The 23603-nt window shown below is 42.2% G+C and overlaps 1 protein-coding gene across 2 annotated transcripts in view; it reads left to right on the top strand.

Annotated features, from left to right (window-relative positions):
• The first annotated feature begins 271 nt into the window (after positions 1-271).
• Positions 272-23603, top strand: part of RELN (reelin) — a 296593-nt gene continuing 273261 nt past the window's right edge. For both annotated transcript variants that reach the window (XM_081211340.1, XM_081211341.1), the window contains exon 1: positions 272-811. In XM_081211340.1, coding sequence (XP_081067466.1) covers positions 556-811 — 256 coding nt within the window. In that variant the 5' untranslated portion in view covers positions 272-555. The remainder of the gene's footprint in view (positions 812-23603) is intronic.

Raw genomic sequence — 23603 nt, forward strand, 5'->3', positions numbered from 1 at the left:
AGCCCCGGCGCTTTTCTGCCTCATCTTTTCTCTCGTCTCCCTCCCCAGCGCCTCAGTGGCCGCTTCTTTCGTCGGACTCCAGGCGGGCGGGCGGGCGGGCGCTCTCCTCGCCTTGCCCCGCTCGCCCCTCAAGTTTCCCCCGGGAGGGCAGAGGGCGCGGTGGGCGGGAAAGACGAACCTCTCTCCTCGCTCTCTCTCTCCCTCGCGCGCGCGCGCTCTCTCCTCGCCGCTCCCTTTCCCAATCAAAGCTACCGGCGCGCGGCTTTAAGAAGGTGTGGGGAGCGGGCGCGCGGGAGGGAGACGGAGAGGAGGAGGAGGTGGCAGCTGCTGCTGCTGAGGCGGCTGAGGCGATTTCTGTCTTTCTCTCTGTCCGCGGCGGGGAGTCGCTCGCGGGGCAGCGGCGGCGCCAAACTTCTGGGTCTGCCCCAATTCCTGTCAAACTTCGCTCCCCGCCTTTGGCGCGCGGCGCTCTCCGCCTCCGCTTCTTTCTTGGGGGAGCCCCCCGCCTCTGGATGACCGTGAGGAGCTGGCGGCGACCGGAGCAGCGAGCCGAGCATGGAGCCCAAGCCGACCCCGCCAGCCCCCCGGCCCCGGACTTTCCCCGCCGGGGCGCTGCTGCTGGGCGTGATGCTCTGGGCGTCGTCCCAGGTGGCCACGGGCGCCGTGGGCTACTACCCGCGCTTCTCGCCTTTCTTTTTCCTCTGCACCCACCACGGCGAGCTGGAGGGGGACGGCGAGCAGGGCGAGGTGCTCATTTCCCTCCACATCGCGGGGAACCCCACCTTCTACGTGCCGGGGCAGGAATACCACGGTAAGGGTCCGGGAGGGGGGGCGATGCTTCTCGTCCATGAAAAGCACCTGTGAGGGGCTCCTCCAGCTCTCGGCTGCTGCTCTTTGCCTGAAGAAAGAGAGTTGGGGGGGGGGAGCGTCGTTGCTGCCGGGCGCGTGTTGCGCCGCCGACACCGGCGCGCCGCACTTCAGAGAAGGGGCCACTTCGGAGCGCGCAGCAGTGGCGTAGTGTGGGGGGTGCAGGGGGGGCGGCCGCACCGGGCGCAACATCTGGGGGTTAGGGTTAGGGGGCGCAAATCCACGGGTTAGGGGGCGCAAATTACTGCCTTGCCCCGGGTGCCGACAACCCACGCTACGCCACTGGCGCGCAGTTCCAGGCTGCGCGGCGCCCGTGGGATTCCGCCGCCGCCACTTTAGGCAGCCTTCCCCGCCGGTTCGCGGCTTCTGCCCCCGGCTCTTTCTGGGTCTGGGGGCGTAAGGGGGGAGCCGGTGGATTCATTCATTGATTTCGGGGCTGGAGGCAGACGAAGACTTGCGCAGAACAAAAAACCCATGGGAAAGGAGTGGGGCTCTGCCACGACCACCTTACATCCCGTTGATTTCAATGGGTTTAGCCTGGCTAAGCCTGGATCTAGTCCTTTGCGGGGGGGGGGCGCCCCTGCCCCCGCCGAAGCAGGCCTGTCAGTTGGTTTGACGGGAAGAGGAAATGGATTTATGTGGTGTAACCCGAAGTACTCCCTGCCCCCCAAGTCATTTTTGGGCAACGAATTTGGTTTCTTCCCTTGTTCTCAACGCAAGTCTCCCTTCAGCCCCCCATCCCCGTCGCTCCTGTTCTTCGCTTCCTAGTTTTGTCTTCAGAGCTTTTGCGCGCTCCTCCTCTTTAAAAATGAAGTCGAGACACCCTGTTATCTCCATCCCTTAATCTGCAGTCTAGAAAACTTTTCAAAAATCTATTACACTACTTTTTTTCTCTTGTTTGCCACAAATCTGAGAGGCTTTGTCTCTAGAGCAGAGAGGTTAGTGATGGGAAAAGGTGACATTGTGGAATAGCAAGAGGAAATCCTGCGTTTGCGTTTGTGCTTAGGACAATGATTCCAGTGTCCTTTGGTATTTATTTATTTTTTAAATGTTGTGTAATGTTTCAGATGATGTGTTTGGGGTTAATTTATTGATTCTTGAATGTGTTTTTCAATCTTAAATGTGATTTTATTTCAAATAAAAGATTTATGATAAAAAGCTATTGTGCTGTATTGGCTTGATGAAGTGATGGAACTGGGGCAGCGAGATCTGGGTTCAAATCCATGCTAAGCCATGAAGTTCATGTGAATGACTTTGGGCTACCCACTAAACTACATGAGGGGATATACATGGGCTTCACATTTTTTTTTTAATCTTCGTAACACCATCCTGAACTATTTGGAAGTTGGATGCCATTAAAAATGCTGTAGATGAAATATTAGCTAATAATTCCTCATAAATTCATTCGTAAATTATTATAATTCCTTATTAATTTACATGGTATGTGGGTTGCGCATCGAGACAGTGTGGGGGAGTGGTGGGTTTAGGAGGGGAAAATTTGGTTGTTCTGTTTGGGATCTATGCAGCATGAACCTAAGCACATCTACTCTGGGAAAAGTTCCATTGAGTTCAGTGCAATTTACTACAAAGTACTTCGCATGCTCACTTGGAGGGTAACACATGTTCTTAAGCTTGGTAGGATTTACTTTTGAGCCAACATGCTTGGGATCACAGTATTGGTCCAGCCTCAAAGCCCAGAATGATTTTAAACACTGCTGCTTGTCTAAGAGTGGGTGGGAGTATTTTATATTGTATTCTACCCCAAGACTTCATGACCGGCAGGGTGGGATAAAAATCCTAATTAATAAAGGGGAAAGAAGACAGGTGCTGCTGGCTACGTCCTTGTGACAGAGATTTAACATAAAGTAGTTTTATTCATTTAATTAGGACTTCAAGAACGTTTAGTTGATTGGGACCTGCTCAAATAGAAACTGTTGTCTGGTATCGCCTGTAGATATTTTCAAGCTTAGCTACTTGTTAACTGTGACCTAGAAGAAAAATAAGTGATTACTTGCAGAGTTTGTATGTCATTTATGATGTAAATTATGAAGACAAATGAATCCTTGGGGGTTCCTTTCTATTTTGGTCCTGGTAGCATGACTACTAATAGCCTAGAGTGAACGTTAACCTCTCTTGTCTCAAACTGTGTGTTAAAACCTGTGCTGCACTGGTGTGCAAATGCTCACTGCCCTTGTTGATACCTTTCTCTTGGGCTGTGTAGCTGATCGTCAAAGGCATTTTTTTTGCTTCTGGAAAATCATGCAAAGGCTCTTAGGATTTGGAAGAGAGACTTTCCACTGCCCTCGGTGGCCTTTAGAGTGTAGAGCCCCGCCTGAATAGATAGCAGTTCCATTGCTTGGTAAATGCACACAAAGAGTTGAGTGGTGCCATTTGAAGGTCACCCATTAACTTCCGTAAGAATGATCAGCCAATATGATTGTGACACAGGCTTGACCCCAGAAGTGATTGAGCTTTGTTACTCAGTGTGACCTCAAGGATGGGGATAATTTTGACGATAAATGTTGAAAGTGAGACTGTTAGGTCAGACGCTCAAAGCTGGGTTCAGTGAACCAATCAAGTTTTATTGGAAGACCCTACATTGTCCTTAATTTTCTTCTTTGTCCCTAAATGGAAGAGCTCTAGTTGTTAGGTTGAAGTGAATTTTTCACAGCAAGAGGGAAATACCTTTACAGAGCTAAAGAAAGCTGCTTTCGTTTTGCCGTTCTTTTATTTCTTTTCCCATAGTTCTTAGTCTTCCGGAACACTATTGCCTGCTTGTTCCATTTTTGCTTCTAACTGTAAGTTGTCTCACATTGAGCACTTCAGTAGCTGCTCTGCCTCCAGTAGTGATGCTGGAAGTGGGAGCACATCTTGGGTGACATCACAGCTGGGGGGGGGTTGTTGGAGCAAGGGAATGGTGGGCCAAGCAGTGGTGAGCTGTGGTGATGTGCAATTGAATGATTATGGCAACTGCACATCACACTCCATCCTGTCACCACTGCTGCCACCTGCCAGTATGTACAGGAAGGACCTTCCTTCTTGCTTGGATGTTGCCCAGGATTGACAGCCACCAAGCCATTTTCCCCTGTCAGTATTCATCCCTAGGAGATTATTATTTTTTAAAAAAAGTTTAGACCCCTGGTATCCATATTTATCACTGGAGTCATTTAGATGTACTCTCCCTTTCTGTTATTTTTATTTTTCATTCTGTTAAACTGGTTTATCCAACATGACCAAATCTGTATATTCAGTTCACTTAATGCACTGGATAAAGCAGAGACGGACCAATACCCTAAACATTTATTTGGATGTGTGTCCAACTGAATTAACTTGGCTTCATTTCTGTATATAAGTGCACATATTTGCAGCCTAAATCAGAGAGGATGAAACAGGTGGAAGAAGCACTTGTATAGGGTGGGGCAGGGAGAGGGAAGGAGTTTGATTACCTTTGGTTTGGCCATTAGCATAAAAAAACTTTCATGAACTGCCCCTGCCATTTTCACATGAACAAACCAAAAGTGTAGGCTTGCATAGCACAGTTCTTGGCCAGCAGCAAATTTCTGGATCTTAAGAAATGTGATCATGTAAGTGCAGCTTTTTTGTGGTTGCCCACAAAACAACAACTCACATTTTCTATTTAAGCACCCCGAGAGCTTTTGGTTTTTTTTTGTTTGTATAATAATAAAATAACAATAAATGTAGACCCTTATTATTTATGACTTCACTCTAGACTGTGACAGGGCAACTACTTTCTCTTAGCACCCATATGTGATATTTTGCACATCCAGAACAAAATACCTTGAGACACTATTGCTACAAAGTAAACAAGGTACATTTAACATCATAGCATGTGTTATTTGTGTCTGAATTCTCCTTTTTATATGAAAGGATTTATGAGAGATCAAAACATTTCAAAGTTTTATTACAACAAGAATGCCAGGAGTTGCATATACTAACACATGTATATTTTAGTTTAGCCAATGACATTTGTACTCAATTGTCTGTAATGGACGCTTTCTCTCACTCTTATCAGTTTGTCCTCAAATATTTTAGATGCGTAGATACTAGAAGATCATGTAGGAATGTTAGTAATATGCTATTGTTGTGGAAGGGAGGGAGGGAGAAAAACACGCACCCCAAGTGACACCTTCTTGTCCAAATATGAGCCAAAAGCAAATGTTCATACCCAGGTAAAATACTTGGGGCCCGTAGAATCTCTGGTGACCACAATGGAGCAACTCTTAAGTACCGGTAGTTTTTCCACACTTGAGACTTAAATAAGCTTTATTTTAAAAGGGTCCTTAATATGACTATAAAAAATGTATGCATTTGATATTTCTTCCAGATTCTCTTGCACATGAACAGCATTTAGATGTGGCACAAAAAACAAGTTATGATTTGAGACGGGCTTCTTAGCATCTTGTGATAATGCCAAGGAATTCCCACAGATTTGTAGGAGGGGGATCTGAGAGCTAAGAGCTAGAGTCTCTTATGGAAAAGGTTGAGAGAGTCAATTGAATTATATGCTCTGTTGCTTAAACTCTTCTCCCAAACTGTCAGCACAGAGTAAGCTGGATTCTGAGAGCACTTCTCGGCTGCTATTTTCAAGTAGCATTCAATCACATACCAGCAAATTCAAGCCTTTGCAATTATAGTGGATTGGGAGGTCTGGCACAACAAATCCGCTTCCCCAAAATACTGGACTTTTTGTGATAAGGGAAATGCACTGGGAAGTGTGAGATGGCACTCAATCTGACGCAATGCCACCTAGCCTCCTTGAAAACAAATCAGAATGTGGTGTAGTGGCTAGACTAGGACTGGAAAGACCAAGTTCCAATCCTCATTCAGCAAATCTGGACCAGTTGCTTCCTTTCAGTCTAATCTATAAAGAAGATTTGAAGCTCACAGCTTCCCCCCAGGAATTCTGGGAACTGTAGTTTCCCCTCACATAGCTACAGTTCCAGCACCCTTGGCAAACTACAGTCCCCAGGATTCTTTGGGGAAAGTCATGTGCATTTTATGTGCTTTTAAAGGATGGTGTGGATATGTTTGGTCTCACAGGGGTTCTTTTGAAGATAAAAGGTGTCAGGTGAAGGGAATGGGAAAGATGGGGTATATAAATGCAAATAAGACTTATGAGCAAGCCCGCATGGACATGGTGTGCTATAAATGCATGAATAGAATTCAGGCACGTAACTACTAATTAGGTAATTTCCTTCCATTTGCATTTGATGTAATATTAACACACACATTCAGACTTGAACTACCACCTTTTTTGTGAAATAAAATACTAGCCTGTAGCCACAATTTGTGACCAAAGTTCTCTAATTGCAAAAAAAGGGAGAAAGTTTTCGTTGTACTGCATACAATTCAAGGGTCTGACCTTGTGTAAAGATATAATCAAACTGGACAAAATGTTGCACATAAAGCAAGTCAATCTCTATTATTTCTAGCTCTGCCGTCTAAAGACTCAGATCTGTAGATTAAATGCTTTCAAAGAAGCAGAAAATCTGCTTAGTTAGGGGACTTGTTTTGGAATATAGATATGTACTCCTGCAATGCCCATTAGAGATGTTGGGCTGGTTCACACTTTAAACTGACTGAGGACCCTCTTTTGTGATTGAGGGGGCAATGTATCCCCCATCCTCCATGTGTATAACATGTAACTGAATCATGCCACAAGTTGGCTTCCTCACACATAGGCTTAATTAGTTTGATCTTTCCCCTGAGGAAAGATATATATGTGCACTGTACTGATGAACATCAGGGCAATGCTATGGATATAATGTGTTTCCCTTTTATTTCTAAATGCCTTATTATATCACTCTAGTTTCCTTTCAATAAATGAATTGACTGTGCTTAATTATATTGAAAATCTGTTCTGAGCCGTGCATGCCTGAAAACGCCACAAAGTCCAGCTGTTCTGACCTAATGCTACAGAGAATCAGTATAGAAGCTGGAAAACACACACACACAGGATTTTAAAAAGTGATTCTTAAAACTTCAGATTACTCTTTTTGCTTTTTAAAACAGCACCAGGAATTTGATATAAGGAAAGGTGTTGTTTGGTCCAAGGTTCCAGTGTTAAAACATAGCAAACAAATGAAACTGTGATGGTACAAATGGGGAGGGGGGGACCCAAATCCATAGTTGGGCAATAACTTACCTAGGACCAACCGAATCATTGCAAAATAGTGACAGCAACAGAGTTAAAACATGGAGTGTATTCAGTTCTGGTCAACTTGAAGTCACACATAAGACAGTGCCAAAGTGAGTGAAGGCCAATACTTTGCTTTGAGAACCTGGATTGAATAGAATATACCCAGAAGCCAATCAAGGTATACCGTATTTTTCGCTCTATAAGACGCACCAGACCATAAGACGCACCTAGTTTTTGGAGGAGGAAAACAAGAGGAAAAAAATTCTGAATCTCAGAACCCAGAACAACAAGAGGGACCGCTGCGCAGTGAAAGCAGCAATCCCTCTTGCTGTTCTGGCTTCTGGGATAGCTGCGCAGCCTGCATTCGCTCCATAAGACGCACACACATTTCCCCTTACTTTTTAGGAAGGAAAAAGTGAGTGTTATAGAGCGAAAAATACGGTAAATTGTACAGTGCGTATTTTTGGGAAGCCAAGGCAAAAATGAAATATATAAAAGCCATTATTACATTGCTGCTGCAATTTTGAGTAGTGGGGTTACTTACAAAGCAAGTTCTTAAATTGATACTAGGCCATTGGCACAAAGCACAACTAATTCACCTTCAGTAAAATGTATGTGAGCCTTTGTTCATTCCAGCTAACTTAAATCATACTTTCACTTGGTATGAATTTGGCCTTGAAAATCTTGTTTTAGGTGGATTTTAATTTCACGTGAAAGTGCTCTGACTCTGAAAAGAGTGCCCATTGGCCCCCAAAGCTTTGAGACTAGAACTTTTAAGAAACATAATATTTCCCCCTGTTTGATGTCAGTCTAGAATCATAGAATTGTAGAGTTGGAAAGGGACCCTGAGGGTCATCTACTCCAACCCCCTGCAATGCAAGAATCTCAACTAAAGCATCCATGACAGATGACCATCCAACCACTGCTTAAAAACTTCCAAGGAAGGAGAGTCCACCACTTCCTGAGGGAGACTGTTCCACTATCAGACAACTCTTACTGTCAGAAAGTTCTTCCTGATGTTTAGTTAGAATCTGTAACTTGAATCCATTGGTTTTGGTCCTACCCTCCAGAGCAGGGGAAAACAAGCTTGCTCCATCTTCCATATAAAAGCTCTTGAGATATTGGAAGATGGTTATCTCTCCTATCATTCCCATCTTTTCTGAGATAACTTTTGTGAGACTTTGGCCTGTTTCACATGTTATATTTTTCCTTCACAGTGCTAATCTCCATTCAGAATAAAGCATACATACCCTTTATATATGGAATTGGAGGCGCCAGTTTTCGAAGGAGAATGGGGGGGGGTGACATCATGTGGAGTTGGGGGCAGAGCCAAACGTGGCCGCAGCACACCAGCAATGCAGCTTCAGTGGCTAGTGGCTCCTCGTCCTGCTGCCACCACCATCTGGGGGCTGCTTCTCTGTTCCTTCCCCTCTGTTGCAAGAAGAGGAGGAGAAGGAGAAGGAGCTGGCCACTGAAACCGTGCTGTGCTTGGCTCCACACTTGGCTTCCTACACTGTTTTTGAACGTTTTTTATTATGTCTGACTCTAGGGCCAAACAGAGGTGTCACTGCACTCTGTTAGTTATGTAATCAGGAAAGAGAACAATGTCTCTCTTCCAATGGTGTCATGGGCAGCACTGCTTAGTGATCCCAAAGTTGTTATGAGAATTTCAATAGCACCTCATAAAGGCTGCAGTCTTCTTTTAACATGCTTCCTATCTTTTTGTAAACATTTCCTGCTTGTTCATATTGTTTAAGGAAAATGTTCACTGCATATTGGATTTTGCTGCTGCTTTTGATCTCATTCCTCCCACTTGTGCCAAGTTGGGTATAATATGGTCTTCTGCGCCGTAACATGTCCAATCTGTGGTCTTCCACTTATACATCCACATTACTACTTTTTTACCGATATGCAACAAAATACATAAGTTTTGCTGGATTCAATATACTAACTATAGAAAAGATGGTCTATTGCTAGGTTCTTTTGTTTGGGTTTAATTTCAGGATAGCAAATGTTATGAACTTATTAAATCTCTGATTTCAATTTGTGAGGAATAGCATGCTGCTCTTAGACATTTGTGCTAGCAAATCTGCCAAATGTTGGTAGACCATGTTGTGCTATGACAGTCCTTACAATCACTTCATTGGATTGCCTCCTAGTCCCATGAACACTTAAATCCAAACGTTTTACCACATCAGGTTTTGTATTAGACAGTTCGTGATGTTACTATGATTCTTAACTTTTCCATCTGCGCTAGGATGTTAAAATGAAAAATAATAGGAGTATCGATTTGGAGTAAGAATATGATCACGACGGTAATTTGCAAAAATTATACCAAACTTCATCCGAAGATCACAGTGTGGTTTGAAGCATAAAAATACAAAATAAAAACACAAAATACATATCAAAACAAACAAATAAACATAAAAACCAACAGCCCCCTTGTTATAACCAAAGCCCTGGTTATAGAGGAAGTTTTCAGCTGATGCCTATTAATATTTTGGATTAATGCAGTATAAGCTTTAATTTTTAATTTTAGAATGGGGTACACACATTTCTTATTGTCAATGCATAGCCTTTGGATTTAAGCAACTTGTGGGGTGAGCACAACTAGCTCATTTTCTCTTCCTTTTTGTGGGAGGGGATAGTAAAATATTAGTATATAATTGAAAAGTTTGTATTTCAAATATGCGAACATTACATTTGCCACCATCATGTTAATCACCAAATTTCATAGATATAAAACTGAAATACTAACCTGCGTTTGGGCAGTATGGTCACAATCCTGCCAAAGTTAAGCACCTTTAAGGCTGCAAACATATATGAACACTCACTTGGGGCTTGATTCTGGATAAGCAAACACTGAAGCAAATTGCATGACCTATTACCGTATTTCAATGTGTATTTCAATGTGAGTTAAATACTAACAAGTTTTAAGTTCTACTGATTCCAATGATAAAGTTAAAAGTATGCTTCTGCTATTACCTCTACTATCAAAATCAGCAGAGTTTTACAGGTGTTCATGTTTGACCCAGGGCTCAACTTTTTAATGTATTTCAGCTTATTGGAAATCCACCAAAAGAATTTCAAAAAATGAGCCCAGTTTCCCTGATTATTCTCCTTTTCCCCTTAATTTGCCAAATTGTGTAGTGGTGTAGTGATACGATTCTCCAATTACATATTTTTGCAAACAAGGGGGGAAAAGTGGGAGTGAAATAAAATAGCCGGGGATTGGACTAGATGACCCTTGGCAGCCCTTCCAACTCTACAATTCTATGATTCTTTGATTCTCTGGAATGACTAGATAAGAGTAACTTAAGCCCATTAATTTCAATGGGTCTGTTCTGAGGAGAATGTAGCTGGACACAACCCAGAGTGAGGGGGAGAATTATATTATTAGTCCACTGCACTGATTTCTCTTTGCTGGTATTGCTTCTGAATTATGCAGTCTATTTTGCCATCATCTTTCAAATTAACTTGGCTATCACTGTTATAGCCCAATCAATGTATGTGGTTAAATTGGCTGTGTGTGGCTCATTTTTTTCTGGCAACAAATGTTGCCCAGATTGTTTTTGCGGCTCCCCATGTATGTCTGTTCCATCTTTCCTTAAAATTACTGGAATGCTTTCCCTTTCATTAAGCAGTATATCAGTTTTATAAATATCTTTTGCTTTTCATTTTATTGTAGGTGCCATTAAGATAAAATAGGCATCTGACTATACCCACCACAAGCATCTTGGATTTAGTACTGTTTTCCAGTAATGCACATAATGCTGCCTACATATTTTTTTTTGTAAAAGCCATTGAAATGATGTAAGGAAATGGCTCATAGTCAAGATGGTTTGTTTTTTTTATAAGGCTATTTTTTCCCCCACAGCTGCCAACTTGAACGGACTTTTCCAATGGATTTCGGTGCATTGAAATGGTTTGGGGAAATGTGATGATTGCAACTTGCCACATTCTGGATCAATATATGTACTATTTCTTCATTTGCTGGCTGCAATCTTTACACACAATGAAGAGTTTGCAAGATGAATTTGACACAGTGAAGTGACAAAAGTCAACCACTGATTGATTCTTTCTTTTCTTTTTTACGTGATATGCCTTTAACTGAACCAGTGGGAAATCTAGTCCATTACTCTCAACATGGCATTTTGGTGGGCATCATATCTGTCAGGCATGTGTCTTGCTTCCGTCTGCCACCCAAGATTATTTAAGCAGAAATGACTGGTAGGCTCAAATAAGAAGATGCAAAGCAAGACTGCAGCCTCCAGGACCAGCTGATAATATATCCCTCCAAAATACCCCAATGCAGTGTTGATCTGAGGCATTTGAGAGGTGTGTGTGTGTGAAAGTTACCACAAAAAGTGGCATCTCCCACTGGTAGTTACCATTTTTTGGTGGTCACCATTTTTTATCCAAAATACCCTAGAATGATGCTGTCATAGCATTTGAGTTGGGGGGGAATGAGGAGGACTGGTGACGGCAAGGGCATCACTTGTATGTGTTTCGCTGTCAGGAAAGGCTGTAGCCAAAAATGTTTCACAAAAGGTAAAAAAGGAAACCCTGAAGACAAACGCAAGTACTGAAATGATAAATTTACTAACAAAGGGAAGACAAAACTCATGTGATTCCAGAAAAGGGAAACACAGATGAACATAAAAAATTCCTTCCAGTAGCACCTTAAAGACCAACTAAGTTAGTTCTTGATATGAGCTTCTTCAGATACACTGAAACAGAAGTTGCCAGATCCTTCTATATAGTGAGAAGGTGGGGAGGGGTATTACTCAGAAGGGTGGTGGGAATGGGTGATTGGCAGATAGCTGAGATGAGCCTGTTGACGACTCTTAACGACTGCAATAGGTCTTACAGGAAAAGGCAAGGGGTGAGAAGGTGAAAAATGGCTTAGTCATGTATAATGAGATAAGAATCCAATGTCTTTGTTCAGACCAGGTCTCTCCATGGTTTTAAGTTTGGTAATGAGTTGCAATTCAGCAGCTTCTCTTTCCAGTCTATTTCTGAAATTCCTTTGTAGTAAAACAGCTCATACGAAGAACTAACTTAGTTGGTCTTTAAGGTGCTACTGGAAGGAATTATTTATTTTGACTATGGCAGACCAACACGGCTACCTATCTGTAACAGATGAACATGGCTTTCAGATACAGAAATGCGCAAAATCCTGAAGAAGAATAGCTTGCAGCATACCCCTGATGGGAACTGACCCAACTTCCTCATTTCAAACTAAAAGAAAAGGGCTGGCTGTTTTTATGGCTAATATTAAGACTGCCAACCGTTGTACTGAGGCTGAGGAAGGCACCAAGACCCAATGCCATTCAGAAAGAGGGAGCAGCTACAAGTGTACCATTGATCATTCTTTTTCTCCAAGATAAGCTGAGGATGATGGAGCTGTACCTTACAAAGTCATAAACATATTCAGAGACAAAACATTTTGCTAATGCAGAGTTAAAACTAAAAGTACTTCTCACATTTGTAATGCTGCAGTGCTGAAAATGCTAATTTTATCTAGACCTAATGTTTAAGAGGCAATCAGAAAATTTTAATTCTCTTCCCCAAAGTGAGGTGTGAGGTGGATACTTGCTTATAACTATTTGGAAAAAACACAAAACAAAACGCATTTTGATACTTTAGTAGAGGTGCTGCTAACTTTGTGGGTGATGAGTGCTGCTCCTTTCTCAAACATAAATTTCAGCCTCAGGAGCCAAGATTTGAACCAACTGGCTGGCTCCACATTGGTGTGTTAATTAGTTCGCAAACCCAGGAACACCATGAGGACTGCAGGGATAAACAATACACATATTCCAGGTGACAAGCTTAGAGCAAGCCTGAGTCTGCTGCAAATTCAGCTCCTCCATCTGCCAGAATACATTGAGAATGCATTCTTATCCATCTTCCTTGTTCAGAGCCTCTGTAGACCTTCCTGGCCGTGACACGAAACTTCTGCTGCTGCTTGGCCACTCCTTTCCTTATCAACCCTTCTCTAACTGTCAAACTGCATGTTGCATTAAACACATTATTGCATTTAATGTGACTGGTTATTGAAATAAAAATAGTTCCTCTGCCACCCCGACCTCCAACAGCAGCATTGTGAGATTCCTTTCCAATGCAAGTTGCAGCACTGGGTAGGATTCTTGCCTGGACACGAGCAGAGGGAACAGGGTTAAACTCTTCCGCCCACTGTGGTTCTGATTCTAATCCTCTCCTGCTGCTGCTGTTGCTGTTTTGTTATTGCAATACATGGTGTGGCTCACTCAGGCTAAAAAGCCAAGCCAGGAGAAAACAGAGTGAATAATCGGAGGAGAAGGCATAATAGGAAGTAAGCAAAAAATTGGAGAGGAAGGGAATGTATTATTGACTGGCCTTGACAGAAAGTTCATCATGTGCATTTGTTACCCCACAAGCTTCCGTTCTGTTCTTCTCACTTTCCTGAATAGTGGTTTCTCTTTCTTTTAAAAGTAACCTTTGAAAGGTACTCCATACTATTTTATCTATATAACACTTCTATTTCTAAAAAGAGCATTGCTCTTATTATCTCCAATCCTGTTCACCTTTATATTTTTTCGTTTACTTAGTGTCAAATGAGCACCAGTAGCAAAGTAGCTAAAAAAAAAAGTAGTACATTACTTGCTCCTAACCGAAGGTCATTGCACCACCATTTTAAATTCTTGTTTAAATCAGACATTTAAGTAAAAACTCATATACAGCTCTATAAGTTTCAGGGGCAGACTTTGGTAATATGGCGCCTTAAAGGTAAAGGGACCCCTGACCGTTAGGTCCAGTCGCAAGCAACTCTGGGGTTGCGGCACTCATCTCGCTTTACTGGCTGAGGGAGCCGGCCTTTATCTGCAGACAGCTTCCGGGTCATGTGGGTCATGACAAATACGCTTCTGGCGAACCAGAGCAGGGACCGAGCAACGGGAGCTCACCCCGTCACAGGGATTCAAACCGCCAACCTTCTGATTGGCAAGCCCTAGGCTCTGTGGTTTAGACCACAGCGCCACCCGCATCCCTAATATGGCACCTTAAGCGAGGGCAAAATTTGGGGCACCCAAATGGATCTTCTCAATTATGGATCTTCTCAAATTTGTGCACCCTCATCTTGGCACCCTGTGCAGGGGAACCGCCCACATTGTCCTAAATCCAACACTGCTGGTTTTGCCTGTAAACATTAGTAATTTGTGACCCATAATCACCCAAAAGAAAAAAAGAACTCCAAGAGGGTAACAAGTCTTCTGTATTGTAGAGATGTCTATTTGTACCTATTTGTATATCTGTAAGCAGCCCAGGTGGCAGGGCACAGCCACTCTCCTAACATTGGTGTTGCTGCCAATTACCTGGATGGGGCAGGAGTGGGATAGGGCCTGGTGGCAGTGAGATCAGGGCTGGATAGCTGCACCAGTGGAGCCACTCCAGTGCTCCTGCAGGTACACCCATGCAACTCCAAACGCACTGCCCCTCTGTCCCGCTACAGCTTGTATCAGGTAAGCTGCAGCAACACCAATGTGAGGAGGGTGGCTTTCTACTACATAGGCTGCTACTGTATGTAAATAAAGCCATTATTACAAAAGCCCACAAATATCCAGTGTTTTCTTATTCAGTGGAAAGTAGGGTGACCACCTACACATCACCCCAAATTAGGACACTGATTTGCATGCAAACGACACATTGATTTAAATGCACATAGATGCACATTTATAAATAATTGCTGTAACTTAATTAGAAATGTCTTACATCTCACCTAGACTATGGACAGCTGACCTGGGTCCCTCCTCAGTCTTCTGTCTGGGTGATACATGTTGATGGACAACTTCAAGGCCCCTTTGTGCTTCTTCTTTATCTTTAAAACAGACTTGGAGTGGACAGTTCTTCAAGGAGAACACTCCTGTCTCTGAAGGCTGTTCAAATAGAGGACTATCCTTTGTAAAACAGGCATATTGAAAGAAATCAAAACCAGTTGCACTGCCCTGGGCACTTCTTACCACATGGGGAAATGTGCGGGAATGTACAGGAATCTACTCCTGTTTATGTTTCCTTCAAAAGGCACAGATTACAATCATGAGAATTTCAAATCTATGATCTTGGAGATCAGCTTGACTCAAATTCGCGCTGTGTGTAATTTTTAAACAACAGCTGCTTGGTGGAAGACTCCTTTTAAAAAGTAAGAATGGAAGGTTTCAGTGAACCAGGAAGAGGGCCTTCTCCGTAGTGGCGCCTGCCCTGTGGAACACCCTCCCACCAGATGTCAAAGAAATTAACAACTATCTGACTTTTAGAAGACATCTGAAGGCAGCCCTGTTTATGGAAGCTTTTAATATCTAATGAATTATTGTATTTTAATGTTTTGTTGGAAGCTGCCCATCTGTAACTTTGCTTCTTGCAGTGAGGGAACTGCCAGAAGGCCCTCAGAGCTGGACTTCAGTGTCTGGGCAGAATGATGGGAGTGGAGACGCTCCTTCAGATATACAGGACCAAGGCCATTTAGGGCTTTAAAGGTCAGCACCAACACTTTGAATTGTGCTCGGAAACGTACTAAATGATATTTTTAAATTAAAAGACCAGGTGTTGGGTTACACCTTTTTTTTTGTCGACCCCTTGCAATTTAAGCAAGACAGTTTAAAAGGGTCAGCTGTAAAATAAATAGAGGTCTCTCTAGCTAAAACAGATTAGTATTAGTATTAAAACAGATTAGTATTAGTATGAATAACTAATATCTTATTCTTATTCTTCAGTGCAAGTTTCCTTAAAAAGGGAATTTGAGAGTTGGGTTGGTTTTTCCCCCAACACATACATACACATCCTTTGCCAACATGGACAAATAATAATAATTTATTTTTCTTAATACACATGTGAGGTGTTCATTTAGTTCCCACCCTTGGTTCCATCTATGCAGTCAGAATTCAGCTGCTAGTGTGTGTCAGTTGTTGAGTTTTCCTTTTATATTCATTTTTCCACCCAAGTGTTTTTCTTAAATAAATGACACTAAAGTTCTTTGTGGGTGGCATGCAATTCTCAACAAAGGACTTGATGGTTTCTCAACAAACCGTCCTCCAATTCATCTTTGGAGGCGAGAGTATTTCACAAACAATGGAATTGAGTGCTGGAGCTTGATGATGCCTTAAAGAAAGAAATTGGAATAATGAGGGCAAGATGAGCTGAAAGAAGATTTCGAAAGAGGCACAGTTCAGGCAGCCGCAAGGGATTTGCAGACTCATTCAGGGTTAAGTAGTGATCCATTTATGAAGCTAAGTAGGGACATGAAAGCATACAAACAATTTGGATATACTGCTGATTTTATATGTCTGTTTCTTGATATGTTAATCATATATGCTCAGGCATTGGTTGTTTTTGAACATTCACCTCCTACAGCATGTTTTCTTAGTTATGCACCAGTGACTTACTATTATTCGTATGTCCATGTCTGTTAACAGACATCATGAAATGGAGTTGTCTCCATTGGTATCCTTAATTCAGAATAAATGTTAATTCGATTTCCATGAATATTCTGGCTCTTTGCATCACCATCATATTAATAAGTACCCCGCCCATCCGACTGGGTTGCTTAACAAGGTTTCCCCCCCAACTGTCCCATGGATTTAGGACCAGACCCCACATTTGCCAAGAGGATGTTACTAAAAATGGCATCCGAATAGCAAGTGGGCCCCATTCTATTGTGTTCCTCATTCATAATGTGTAGAAGTTACTGCTTGGATCACATTATGGGCTTTTCAAGTTACCTCTTCCTATCCATGGTTGTTGCCACAGATGCGTAGCAATTACAGGTCTGGCCATTACAACAAGCCAGAATTGGCCCAATACATTATGGCATCTGTGGTGAACCACAAAATGGTCCCTACCCCTTCTCCTCCAGGGAAGAACAAGTGAGTGAAGAGCTACATCAGGAACAAGAGGAGAGGAAAGATCTGCGTCAGGATCCGCTGCCCCTGTCGATCCTGCTGACTGAGGTGGTTGCCCCATCTTGCTTCATGGGTGGGCCGGCCCTGCTTATTAAAGCGAGACCACTTTCAGTGGTATTCTCATGGTGAATATGACATCTGTTTGGTCTTCACCTACCTAGCTTACTGGTTGTAACCCCAATAAAAGTAGAATGAATTTTGAAGCACAAGTATTTATTCTGCGAAGTGATCTGAGAATTTGTCATGGTTAGTTAAATTACATGACATCAGCAAATGTCTAGCAGTGCAGTTTATACTTATCCATGCAGAAGTAAGTCTCATTAAGTTCAATGGGGCTGACTCCCAGGTTAATGCGTGTACAATTGCATCCCAATAAACCCCCAAAAGGGAAAAAATACTGTAAAAATTAACAGTATATTACAACTAATATATAGTGGTATGACATGTTATATATCAACAGGTATCTACCATTAAGGAATTTGCAAAGGTGCAAAATATTAGACAAATTAATAGATCAAAAATACAGAGGGCAGAAAGCTGTAAGTGCAGCTACAAATACAGACTATTTCAGATAATATTATATTAATTCTGCCTTCGTAAAAATAGGACTTTCCAGACATTTTTGCATTTGTGTTTGCATGGTTTCAGACATCTTTTATTATTTTGATGGTCTTTCCTATTGTAGCAGCCTTCTTTGTTCTTGGTGTGGGAAAAGGTCAGTTGCTTGACTAGTCATTGGGCTGTCTTCTCTGGACTGGATTTAAATGTAGCTTTTGTCTTTTGAATTCAGAGTGCTGTGGAAAAACTGGATGCTTCACTTGTGGGCCATGAGACTTGTACAGAGAGACTACTTTGGGTGGGTGGTCTTAAGTCTAGCATTTGGACTTCAGTCTTACAAATCCTGCTGAACTCAATGAAACATACCGGTACTTCTGAGTACACTTGTGTAGGATTATACTTTGGCACTTATTTGCTTCATCTGATAAAATTAGCCTACAAAAGCTCATGTGATGTCTGGGGCTGAATAAAGTTGTAGTCTAAATCATGCAGATTTGATTGTGTTTACTTATGTATCTGTTATCTGACTTGGTAATCAGCCCTTATCTAACTTTTACACCTTGAGTAAGTTATTTTACATTGTGGTTGGGTTTTTGTTTGTTTTTGTAAAGGAGTAAAATAGAGAAGAGCAATAGAAACGTGTTGCAGCGAGGACCACTGCCAGACTTCAGGAGGGCCCTAGGCGCTGTCCTGGTGATGGGTAACCAGCCCCACCAATTGCCCCTGCTGTGGTCTGCCTCTTTGTGGCAGCAGCAGTGCCAATCTTCTTCCTCCACACCACTCCCACAGTCCCCTCTTTTACCTTTTTTAAAACCCACATTCCTTAACATAGAGATCTGAAATCCCTCAGCTCTTGGGCTTTTGAGAAAGGGCCAAAGGGGCCTTTCTCTGAGAGCCAGACATTCTGAGCAAGATGGCCACAAGAATGCCTCGGCCGCTGCCATTTTAGGTTTTTTAAGTAAGTCTTTCTACCCACTATGGCAAACACCAGCATCGGTGCAGGCAATACCTGGCCACCTAACTCAGAATGCCAGGCTCTGAAAAGTAGGACCCCTTTGGACTTTTTTCAGATCCCAGAGAGGTGGAGGAGCTAGCTGGCCACCATGGATGAGAGTGGATGGGACCTGGTTGTGAGTGAATGGATCAGCCTGAAGAGGAGACTTTCTGATTCCTAGATCCCTCAGCCAGGACTCAGTGTGGCTGATCATTAGCCCAAGGTCAGGGTGTAGCTTGACTAAAATTGTAAACATTTGTGGAGGAATTATTTGTGTCTGTCTTCACCACAAAAGTTGTAGGAGGTTTTCCATGAAGGGAGTCTGAGGAACTGAGACAAAAGTGCTGACAAGAGATGGAGTTCTAGTCCTCCTTGGCTACTTATTATGCTGGTCTATGACCGTAATATAGTGTTGTTGTTGTTGACGATGATGATGATATTGACTACTTGAAAACAGACATTGTATAGATAGTGACCATCTTAAGAGTTTTTAACAGAACTCAGATGTGAAACTGTAGATACATTGGTACCTCAGTTTATGAACAGTCCTGTTTATGAACTACAGTGGTACCTCAGGTTACATATGCTTCAGGTTACAGACACTTCAGGTTACAGACTCCGCTAACCCAGAAATAGTACCTTGGGTTAAGAACTTTGCTTCAGGATGAGAACAGAAATCGTGCTCTGGCGGCACGACGGCAGCGGGAGGCCCCATTAGCTAAAGTGGTTCAGGTTAAGAACAGTTTCAGGTTAAGAACGGACCTCCAGAACGAATTAAGTACTTAACCCGAGGTACCACTGTATTTGGTTGACGGACTCCGCAAAACTGGAAGTAGTGTTCCAGTTTGCGAATTTTACCACAGGCTATGAACGGAAGCCGAACGGTGGAAGGGCACCGGCAGTGGGAGACCTCATTGGGGAAAGCGCACCTTGGTTTAAGAATGGTTTCGGTTTAAGAATGGACTTCCAGAACAGATTAAGTTCTTAAACCAAGGTACCACTGTATTATGGAAAAAGCGTGTAACATTTTTCTAAGATCATTCTCTGTACCTGAGTGCTAGAGCAGCCAATGTTAACACCATTTAAATAAAACAAAATGATGCAGAGCAGATACAGAATTTACAGGCCAGCGAAATGAATGCTGATTTGGCATGAATTTGTGGAAAGCAGCATTAAAGGTAAAATTACCAAGTGTACAGAAGCCAACACACATCAAAAAGGTTGATTATAGGTGGGAAAGTTTCAGAAAAGGACAGCCAAAATGGTCAGTGGGCTGGAACGACTTCAGCTCCACCTTCTTCCCCTCCCCACTTTCTCCTAATGCTGCAACAGGGGATCATTAATAAAACTGAATTGCCAGAGATAATGGAAAAGACAAAAAGAGGCACTTTTTTGCACATTGTCCAGTTAAACTAGGGAATTCAGTACAGCAAAATATAGTTATTTCCACCAATTTGGACAGGTTTGAAAGGGGAACATAATTGCCTCTGGTAGCGGCAGGCCCCTGAATATTAGTTGCTGGAGATTATGAGTGGGAGGCAAAGGCTACTGCAGACATGCCTTGATGATGGGCTTTCAGTAAGGATCAGGCTGGCCGCAGTGAGAACAGGAGCAGGACAGTTTCCGAAAACCTTACTTGCTTTCAGTGACAATTTATATAATAATAAAAAAAAAACCCACACTCATATTTTCCCAAAGTGTCAAATGACTCCAGCAAATGGAAAACATAATTTGTAAGTTAAGTATAGTCAAACATTACTGACATTTCCACATCTGAAATCATACTCTGACTCAAATATGACTAAATTGTGATAAATTTAGTCCATGGAAACCTGAACAGGCTGCTGGCATAGCAAAACCAAAGGACTGTCCTGCCAGAATGCAGTTTGCAATATCTCAGAGGTGCAGTTTCATTTTCTACCAGTGTTATAAAAAATGCCAAGTTGCATTATTCTAAATATATATCTCATCTCTTAAGCTGAACTAGTAAACTAGTCAACTGCTGGTTGTTTCACTTGCTAATCAGAAAGATAATTGTTATACAAAGACAGCTGCAGTTGCTATAGAAAATGTAAGGAGTTTTTTTGCATAACAATGAAGAGCAGCACCTGCCTTTCCAATATACTCTACAATTGTTCTGCTGGCATTATTTCCATAACCTTGAACATTAAAGAAAGATGCGTTTAACAGATAAGTCACGGCTAAGAACTTGTGTTGGTTTTATGTGTTCATTTACAGCTGCTGTATGTGTTAAAAATACTACATTTTCACTTGATATTTAGGATGCCTGATTTCAAATGTAATGGGTAGATTTCAGAGTGCCCATAGGTGCAAACAAGGGCTTGAAAACACACAGTGGATATTTCAGGTGCTTCCCTCGCAACTGATCTCAGTTTTTGCCGAACATTGGAGGCGGCTCCTAAAACTTTTAAAAGTTTGGAGAGGTTTGCTAGACATATTATTGGGGGGCACCAAATAGACCTCAGCCCCTAGGAGTTGGCTGCTATGCCTCTGAAGAAGATCTTATGGTTCAAGTAGGTATATATGCCAGAAGGCACTATTCCAGGTAAGCAGAAACTTCCTTTCCTCTTGCCATACCCAAATCTGCTAGCTTTTTTGCTCCTTGCCATGTCATACTGGCATAGGAATTCTGCTGTTAGCTTCCACCCGTGGAAGACAGTTGCTATGCTGGTGTGGATTTGCTATGTCAGCGTATTTCTGGGCTCTGGGGCCACAGAATTTAGAAGTGATTCTTTTCCCGCTCAAGAGGAATGCCTGCCAGTGGTGTAGCCAGGGGGGTGGGTGGCTGAGGAGATGTGGCCCTGGGTGCATTTTTTTGAAGGGGCGTGACCAGGCACCCCCACAAGCAGCCTTTCTCATCAGAGCCCAACACCACCGGCCACAGCTCCACTCCCAGGTCATGAGAAAGTCTGACCATAGCTGTCAACTTTCAGATTTGAAAATAAGGGATCAGCAGCCTCACCTGTCCCGGGGACAGTCTATGGGATATCTAGCAATCCGGGATAGCAGTGGGAAGCAGCAGGAAACAGCGCTGGAATAAGGGAATTTTCCACAAAAAAAGGGAAGGTTGACAGCTATGAGCCTGACCCAGGGGCAGAGAGGGGCTGCTTCTTGCGAGGCACCCAGCCCCAGCACCACCAACCCTGGGTCAAGCCTGACCTGGGGGGCGGAGAGAGGCTGTGGCCCCCTGAGGGGCATGCCTCGCTCACCCACCCCAGGCTCCATGGCTGCACCATTTCTGTCATTAAAATATAATCCAGGCCAAATCCAATAATAACAGTTCAAAAGTTATCCCTGAGAAAAGCTCAGATAAATTTTATAACAGAAATATGCCGAAGTTTAATAACTCTTTTCTACTGAAGACATGCTGTCATGAAATATTTAGCTTTTTAATGTGCAGGATCTGATTAATTCAGTATATTTTTTAGCAGCTCATAAAAGTTTGATATACTGTATTTTGCCTGATTGGATATGATATAAGCTAAATGGCGTGGCAAAGAATGCATAGCTTTTATTTATTTTTATGTTCATGTCCTGCTTAATGCTTTGTGCCTTTTGCTGTAGGTTAACACTTATATTTGAAATTACCCTTTTATTGTTTGTTGCATCATGAGACATAATGTGGAATTAAATATTAAAGTTGCTGCTGAAAATACCACTTCCTGTGATTCTTTAAAGTTCTGTTAAATGCTGGTTTGAACAGTGTTGAGCTATTTTGGCAGAGCCCTTATTGTAGCTCCACTGTTGTTGTGTATAAATTTACATTTAGATGACAAGATCTACAGATACAAAAAACCCTGCCACCTTTTAAATTACTTACGTTGTAATTATCAAATACATATAGTATAGCATTTGATTGTCAATGGATTTTGTTAATTGAAGCTGGGAAATAAGTTCAGCTAAAATAATGGGTATTTATTTTGAAGCATATTTGTTCAGGACTGGGGTGCATGACCCTCATTAATCCAAGATCCATTTTCAAATATTTTGAGCAAGTGGTTTTTTTTAAAAAAAAAATATTTTATTGTCATGACAGCTTTGCACCTAGTTGTGTGAACTAGAATATGTCTGAAGCTGCCCACCTCCATTTATTGCAACTCCTTGGCCCCTGCATTTGTCCTTCTGAAGATTTGCAGGTTTGCTTTCCTAGGGGAATCTGTATGATATACTGTATGCCATTTTCATTCTAAAATCATTGTGCACAAAACTAACTGGGGGAGAATTGAATCCCTCCACACACACACACACAAATCAACTTTTAACTTGCCTAGCCTAAAACCCTGCACACCTATTCTTCTGAAACTTGGCACTTAGCTTACTTACAGGCACCACTCTGACATATGCTATTTTCATACAAATTGCCCAGAAAACAATATGAGATTAAGTGCATCTTTTTAAAAATCACCGCAAAACTGTAAAGGCTGCCATTGAAAAAAACAAAACAAAACACCACTGCAGCTATATTTATTAAATTTGGCAGTAGTCATCCCCTGAGAAGGGCTACTATGCCTGTAAATTTCACTCAATTCTTCATAAAATTCAAAAACTTATTCACTGATCCTTTAAAAAAATACTAATAATCAGACTTTAAAGGGACCCATCACAAAATCCTCTGGACCTATTCCTTTCAAATTGGCAGATTTTATTCATTCAGGAAGGGCAATGTCTGAATGTTTTATAGCTGTTCTGTTATTATTTATCATTTACACATATTATTAATAAATATGTGTAAATATAAAACATTGAATCGTACTAGGTAAGTATTAATTTACATCTTTTAAAAATATTTTTATTAGTTTTCCAAATTAATACAAATCAAACCAAATTTAGTTAATTTAATACAATTTGTTAAATCTGTGCGACGGGGTGAGCTCTGTTGCTCTGTCCCAGCTTCTGCCAACCTAGCAGTTTGAAAGTACACCAGTGCAAGTAGATAAATAGGTACCACTGTGGTGGGAAGGTAAACGACATTTCAGTATGCTCTGGTTTTCGTCATGGTGTCCTGTTGCACCAGAAGCGGTTTAGTCATGCTGGCCACATGAGCCAGGAAGCTATCTGTGGACAAATGCCA

The sequence above is a fragment of the Podarcis bocagei genome (genome assembly GCF_964188305.1).
Source record: "Podarcis bocagei genome assembly, chromosome: 10".
NCBI lineage: Eukaryota > Metazoa > Chordata > Lepidosauria > Squamata > Lacertidae > Podarcis > Podarcis bocagei.